Source organism: Ovis aries, chromosome 3 (genome assembly GCF_016772045.2).
Source record: "Ovis aries strain OAR_USU_Benz2616 breed Rambouillet chromosome 3, ARS-UI_Ramb_v3.0, whole genome shotgun sequence".
Lineage (NCBI taxonomy): Eukaryota > Metazoa > Chordata > Mammalia > Artiodactyla > Bovidae > Ovis > Ovis aries.
The window spans coordinates 134269626-134276722 of record NC_056056.1 but is presented as its reverse complement, the minus strand read 5'-3'; the positions used below and the strand labels follow the sequence as shown (position 1 = coordinate 134276722).

General features: G+C 54.9%; 1 protein-coding gene across 4 annotated transcripts; it reads left to right on the top strand.

Annotated features, from left to right (window-relative positions):
- The first annotated feature begins 820 nt into the window (after positions 1-820).
- ATG101 (autophagy related 101) lies at positions 821-6663 on the top strand. 4 transcript variants are annotated; one of them, XM_027967292.3, is made up of 5 exons: positions 821-865; positions 1159-1285; positions 3509-3649; positions 4031-4358; positions 5961-6663. In XM_027967292.3, the coding sequence occupies exons 4-5, from the start codon at positions 4107-4109 to the stop codon at positions 6363-6365; spliced, it is 657 nt and encodes a 218-aa protein (XP_027823093.1). In that variant the 5' UTR covers positions 821-865; positions 1159-1285; positions 3509-3649; positions 4031-4106; the 3' UTR covers positions 6366-6663. The 4 variants fall into 4 exon arrangements, with proteins under 4 accessions (XP_027823093.1, XP_012029622.1, XP_027823092.1 ...); XM_012174232.5 differs by lacking the exon at positions 3509-3649; XM_027967291.3 differs by having other exon boundaries at positions 860-1285.
- The last annotated feature ends 434 nt before the right edge of the window (positions 6664-7097 follow it).

Below are 7097 nucleotides of genomic sequence, written 5' to 3'. Positions count from 1 at the left end.
CCCTGGTTCTCCCTCCTTTGCCTTCTCACAGATCCTCCCCTCGCAGTAGCTCGTCCTGATTCCCTTCCGGTTAAGTCCAGGCTCTAGAGGAGGGTGTCGGCCTGTCAGGCCGGCTACTTTCTCCTTCCCCAGACCCCATTTATAAAGGAGGAAATCAGAAAGGATGAATAACATCAAGAGGCCCATACAGAGGCAATGGCAGAATTACAAGCAAGAACAGTCACCAGACCGGTCATGGCAGAGCACCAAGAAATGCTCCTGAAGATAACCGAGTAAGGTTAAGCCCTCTTTGCCTGATATCTTCCATCACGCACATTGAACCAACTTAAAGTTTTCCCACTCAGAACACTGGCCTGAGCTCATCTCCAGGGCATCTCTCTAAATGCCATGTCCCTCATCTTAGGGGATGGGTACTTCTTCCAGTCCTCTGAGACCAGAATTGGGGACCACGTCTGGGTCCCAGGGGTGGCCCTCTGCCGATGACTCCTCTCCGCCTAGGGAGGCAGCACAGAGCTCGTCTGGTCCCTCCTTCCCTCTCATCTCTATGGCGGAAGTGAGTTATTCACACAACAACATCCTCCGTGGTGGGGTTAAATGGACTCGTCCAAACGAGGGGGATACTTCTTACCATCAAATCTTAAAATCCGAGAAATAATTCAGAAGAAACCAACCTTCAAAGTATAGAGCTCCATGGGGTTGTCTTTGTCCGCTGGTGTGGAGGTAGAGCGGTCCGGGCAGCTGCCCTGGTGTCAGGGCTCGGCCAGCCGTGCTCGCGCCCCCGCCGGAGGCCGATGGAGCAGGTGGGGCCGGCCGGGCTCGCAGGGGCGGGCCAGGTCTTCCGGCGCCGGCACCGCCTCTTGCCGAGGTGATCTGATCTCCTCTGGGAGGCCCGTTTCTTGCCCCGCGGGTCCCAGACGGGGGTTCTGGGAGGTGGGAGACAGTTCTAGCCGAGAGGCCCTTGTTCTGTGCGAACGCGGACGCGCCTCGAACTCCCGGGCCTGGCCAGGCTGGGCGCGGGGCTCCGCTCCTCCCGCGTCCCTGGACCGTGGAGGTTCGCCGGCACTGGCGGCGGGAGAAACTTAACCCGGCCGGGAAGTCATTCCTGCGTCCGACAGGGTCTCTCGATGCGGAGCCGAATAACTGTGTTTTTGCGTTCAGCCTGTCTCTTGCGGCTCGTGGCGCGCGGGGAGGTTTCGGTGTACCTGCGGAGGGCGTACCTGTGCGTGAGGAGGAGAAAGGGCAAGATCCAGCCTGAGTGACCCGCGTGCCAGCCTCTCCGTGTAAGGTGAGGCTGGGGGAAACCCTGGGCTCCGGGCTGACTCAGTGGAGGCATCAGTCAGCGTCTGCCCCGGTACTCTGCAGACCTTGGGGGCACCGAACGGATGAGACTTCCCAGGCACTGCCCTGGCAAAGTCCCCTGCTCACGGAGGGGGGGTCGAGGGTGAGGGAGCAGACAAGCCCATCACAGAGCAAAGGTGGCCGCATTGGGAAGGAGGCTGGGGTTGGTTCGTGTTGACTTCCTGAAGAAGTGGAATCTTGAATAGCACTGAGAATGAGGGAAGAACCTGGACTGGGGGCAAAAGTGAAAAGAGGGATGGCCTGTTTGACGGCTTGTGGGGGATACCAGCGGGGGTTTGTGGAAGGAAGGAGAGTTGGACCAGAGCTGGGAGTTTTCAGATGGGAAACTGCTGGATGGAGTTAGACTAGAGGGCAGAAATGAGCAAGAAGCCCTGCTCATCCTAAGAGTATATATAGGATAAATCAGTCCAGCAATCCTTTCAGGATGAATTGAGCAGTTGCTGTGTACTGGGAACCAGGTATACTGAGATTCCACTGATAATAGGATACAGTCCCTGGCATTAAGGAATTGTCTACTAGTAGGAGAGACGTGGCTCAGATGGTAGAGCGTCTGCCTGCAATACGGGAGACCTAGGTTTGATCTCTGGGTTGGGAAGATCTTCTGGAGAAGGAAATGGCAACCCACTCTAGTATTCCTGCCTGGAGAATCCCAGGGACGGAGGAGCCTGGTAGGCTACAGTCCATGGGGTCGCAAAGAGTCTGACAAGACTGAGCGAGTTCACTTCTTCAGGAGAGACCAGACAAGATTAACACCTGTGAAAAGATAACTGATGATACAGGTAGTCTTGGGCTGACCGCCAGTGAGAGGCAGAGCCAGCTTGATCTCCGAGTGGTCTGTGGACTGCCTCCCTGACTTCAGGCGCAAAGAGACAAACCAGTACACTTTGAAGAGAGTTGCCCGTCCCTGAGGAATTAAGATGTGATGTGAAGCTGGAATGTTTCTGGGGCCTGGAGACCTTTAACCTGTAGAAGGAGTAAGGGGGTGATGGCAGAGCTGCCTTTGAATATCTGAAAGGCTCCTCTGTGCGAAAGGGGTGGGACTTACTCTGTGTGTGACTCTTGATATCAGAATTAAGATTAGCAGTTTAAAGCACTGAGAGACAAAGGCCTTCCATAGAAGGAGTCTCTGGGTAGAACTTTGAAGAGACTGGAATGACCTGCTGGGAGAGGTGGTGAATTCCCTGTCAGGGGAGGTGTGTAAGCTGAACCTTCTCAGCTAAGAAATCTGGCGGTCCCCTCTCCTTCCCAGCTCATACGCAGTCACTGGTGAAGTTCTGGTTCTCACGTCTGTCCTTCCCTTCCCACTCGCTCCTCCAGTCCTGCCGTAGCCTTTCGTCATCTCTTAGCAATAACAACGGAGTAATTAGAGCAGCTTGTGCTGAGTGCTTAGTGCTTGCCAGGAACTGCTTCAGGTGCTTTGCAGATGCCAGCTCACCCTACTCTGGAGAGGACACCTTCAAGGTAGCCATTGTGAATATCCCTTTTTTATGGATTGGGGAACTTGAGGCACTTAGGGGTGAGGCAACATGCCCTTGATCACACAGTGAGCTGATGAGAGAGCTGGGGTTCCAACCCAGGCAGTCTGGCTTTAGAGTCCCTGCTCTTAACCACCAGCCTGCTGTGTTTTACACGTGTCATTTTATTCCATATTTACAGATAAGAAAGTAGACTCAGAGACTGAGTGATTGGCTTAAGGTCAGAGTGCAAGTTACTGGAAACCTGGGATTCGGACCCTGGGTCATTGGATGTGGGAGCGCCACACTCTGCCATCACTCTGCCACATCCCACTGCACTGGCTGGAAATGGCACGACGGTGGCGGCCTCTAACTGGACTCCTTGCCCAACCCTTTCTGCCTTAAACTGACAAGCTTTTCTTTTTTCTTTTTTTCTGATACTTATTTACTTGGCTGCACCAGTTCTTGGTTGTGGCACGCAGGCTCTTCGATCTTTGCTGGGGCCTGTGGGATCTAGTTCCTTGACCAGAGATCGAACCCCGGCCCCCTGCATTGGGGGCACACAGTCTTAGCCATTGGGCCACCGGGAGAGTCCCTTAAATTGGCAGGTTTTTACCTCGGAGTCTGTGAGATTTGGTGTGTCTGTGTCAGTGAGGTTTCAAGTTCAGTCTTCTTAGCTTTCACTGATTTCTCAGAGCAGTCTGTGACCCCTCAAAGAGTGACGAGCCGTTCTTCATCTGTCGGCTGGAGTTAACTTTCTGATGCACAGATTCAGTGTTGGACAGAGATGCGTGGACTCTCTCTCCAGCGCTCTCGGGACAGAGTCTGGATGCCTGGTAATTCAGGGTCCTGGGAGGTCAGATTCCAGTCTTCCTTTTCTTCTCACTCCCATCATGGCGTCTCACTCCTCTGGTGAAGTTTACCTGCCTGTCTGTCCTCCATCCTGGCAGCTTCGCAAGGGCTGGGGCTGGCAGGGGTTCACAGTGAGCATGTACTATAAACCACCCTGGGTGCCGTCACCGAATTCAGGCCGGAGCTGGGTGTTTGGACTGGTAGCTGTGAGGCTCTACCCATCTCCCATCCCAAGAGTCTGCGGCCCTCTGCCAGCAGAGAAGGGCCGCGATGGCAGGGGACAGGGCTGGGCCTGGAAGGATGTGAGCAGGTGACACGCCGATCAGGCAGAATGTGTCCTCATTCTGACCTGGCTCCTCTGGCAGGGTGGCCCCTGGGTGGGGTGAAGCTCCACCGTCTCTCCTCTGGTCCCTGACCTCAGCGTGGGCCACTGACTGCAAGATGAACTGCCGATCAGAGGTGCTGGAGGTGTCGGTCGAGGGGCGGCAGGTGGAGGAGGCCATGCTGGCCGTGCTGCACACGGTGCTCCTGCACCGCAGCACCGGCAAGTTCCACTACAAGAAGGAGGGCACCTACTCCATCGGCACCGTGGGCACCCAGGACGTGGACTGCGACTTCATCGACTTCACCTACGTGCGTGTCTCCTCGGAGGAGCTGGACCGCGCTCTGCGCAAGGTCGTCGGGGAATTCAGGGTAAGGTGGGGTGCAGGGGGCGGCAGGTGGCTGCTGAGTGTCGTCACCTCCTTGCTGCTGGACCAGCTCGCTCTTCCTAGGTGGACCTATCAGGTTCTTGCAGGTTTTCAGGAACAGGCGTGTTCAGAGCTCCTCTGGGTGAGGAGTGCTTGGTAGGGGGGTAGATGAGGGGGCCTTGTAAAAGTACCAGCAAGGAGGGCAGGAAGCCCCTGGAGCACTGGCGGCCAGGGCCCCTGGGCTGATCATCGCCTCTGCACTCTTGACCTCCTCTCTACTGACACCTCTCTGCTTCTGCTCCACATTCGGGCCTTTCTCATACGAGATTCTCTGAGAGGGAGGGCTGCTGGGCTCAGGCAGTGGCTGTCCCAGAGAAGGGTCCTGTGGGCGGTGTGGCAGGTGCCTGTGTGGGCCTGTAGGGGCCAGGAGAAGGGTGGAAGGGACACGCCAGGCTGCTCACATTGGTCATCTCGGGGCGGGAATGGAGGTGTGATTTTTAATTCTGTCTTCATTCAGGGTTGCAGTGTTTCACTCTTTCAGTGAGTGCATATTTTTAAAATTTAAAGTAACGAAGGAAATTTCTCGTAAGGTGCCCTTCCTAAGATCGGAGGAGGAGGGTTGTCTGTCTGGCTTCCATTCTATAGACGTGTGATCCTCATAAGGGGTGGACTCTACCAGCCACAGGGTACTCCCCACCCTCCCATCGCTCCAAGCCTAGAAAGGGCACGTTCATGAGTTTCCCAGTACCCCTTCAGGGGAGGCAGAGGTGTTCAGACTCCTGTCCTCCAGATGCTTATGCCAAGCACATGAAACAGTGGACTCTTAAGGGCATGGAGTCGAGCCAGCTCTACCACCCACAAATGTGTGATCTTGGGCAAGTGACTCTGCTCCTCTGGACTGCAGTTTCACTATATGTAGATTTGGAACGAAAGCTATACCCATCTCATAGGATGTATGCACCACGAGGATTAAGTGAGTCAAATATGTCAAGTGCTGGAGAGCCGTCACACGGGAGACACTGTAGAAGCGGTAGCTGTTGTTACTGTCAGCAGAGGGAATGGGAGCTTGGTTTGTCAATAAAGGAGAGACTTACTTCCTGATGGGCTGTTAAGGAGTTGAGGGAGGCATCCTTACCTTTGGGTTGACCCTAACTCAGAGAGAAAGGTAGACGGGTGCTTTGGGGTCTCAGCTCCACTGGGAGGAAGAGTGTGGGCCATCGCACCCCATGGGGGGACGGGCAGATTTATTAGACCAGGTGGCCCCATTTGCTTCTCCGAGGAGAAGAGGGAGAAGCTCTAGATGTGGCCTGTCCTTCCCCTCCCAGCCCGCTCTTTCCCTTGGCTTCTGTCTCTCTATTTAAGGATCGCCGGGCTTTTCTTGAGAAACTGTGAGTTTAGGTTGTCTTCAAGGGAATGAAGGAGGATTCTGCTTAAGAGGAACCATCTGTGTCACTTTACACAAATCCTGTACTCTCTGGGTCTCGTTCCCTGCCCTCCCTGGAGGTCTGATAGAGAGAGCGATTCTCTGGGGCGTAGGAAGCTGGCCCTTGCAGGTGAGAACCCAGTGGAGGCCTTGGCCTGCTCACTCTTGCTCCTCCTTCCCCAGGATGCTCTGCGCAACTCCGGGGGCGACGGGCTGGGGCAGATGTCCCTGGAGTTCTACCAGAAGAAGAAGTCTCGCTGGCCGTTCTCCGACGAGTGCATCCCCTGGGAAGTGTGGACGGTCAAGGTGCACGTGGTGGCCCTGGCCACGGAGCAGGAGCGGCAGATCTGCCGAGAGAAGGTGGGGGAGAAGCTCTGCGAGAAGATCATCAACATCGTGGAGGTGATGAACCGGCATGAGTACCTGCCCAAGATGCCCACGCAGTCAGAGGTGGACAACGTGTTTGACACGGGCTTGCGGGACGTGCAGCCCTACCTCTATAAGATTTCCTTCCAGATCACTGATGCCCTGGGCTCCTCCGTCACCACCACCATGCGCAGGCTCATCAAAGACACCCTGGCCCTCTAGGTCTCTCCAGGGCCTCGGTGCTCCTTGATGGCTTATGGACCTTGGCTTCTGGGGATCGTACTGTTAGGCCCTTGGGGCTCTGCAACCTGCTCCGGGTCCTTGATGAGACTTGGCGGGGCCTCCCTGGCTTCCTCATAGTGTGGTTGCCAGTCCTTGGTCGTCCTTGTCACCTTCACTGACGGTCAAGTCTGGCCTGCACTGTCTCTCCATACTCCTGGTTTTCGGGGGGCGGGGTTCCCCTTTCCTGCACTGTACAGAGCAGCCATCACTAGGATGGTGAATAAAGCTGAGAATGTGAGTTTGGGTTGAGCTGTCTCTCCCTTGACTGGTGTTCTGTCCTGAAACATTTTAACACTTTCTGGCAGAACCTCTAGGAATACACGAGTGTGTAGAGGGCATTATTCCAAGATGGGGGTGCATGATGGGATTGAAGATAGATTAAAGCTCATTGATCTTATACTTTGTTAAACATTCACATAAGCAGGTGTGACCGCGGTCAGTCCCATAAATGATGACACAGATCAGGATCTGCTGCTTTTGGAAATGGCTGTGCTATTTCTCCTCCCTTCCTAAGGAAGCTGTGACCTGCCTTTTATATTATCAGATGACCCCAAAGAATATCTCCTCTTATCCATAGAGCACACACAGGCCCCCACTTGACAGAAAGCTCATTTGACTTGATGTCTTCTCTCTCTGGAGAGAGATTGGCCACCTTGAGACTGGTGTCCCGTG

Coding starts and splice junctions, on each gene's coding strand:
- ATG101 (XM_012174232.5), top strand. CDS start 4,107: ATGAACTGCCGATCAGAGGTGCTGGAGGTGTCGGTCGAGGGGCGGCAG. Junction 4,359..5,960: donor AGGTCGTCGGGGAATTCAGG/GTAAGGTGGGGT, acceptor CTCCTTCCCCAG/GATGCTCTGCGCAACTCCGG.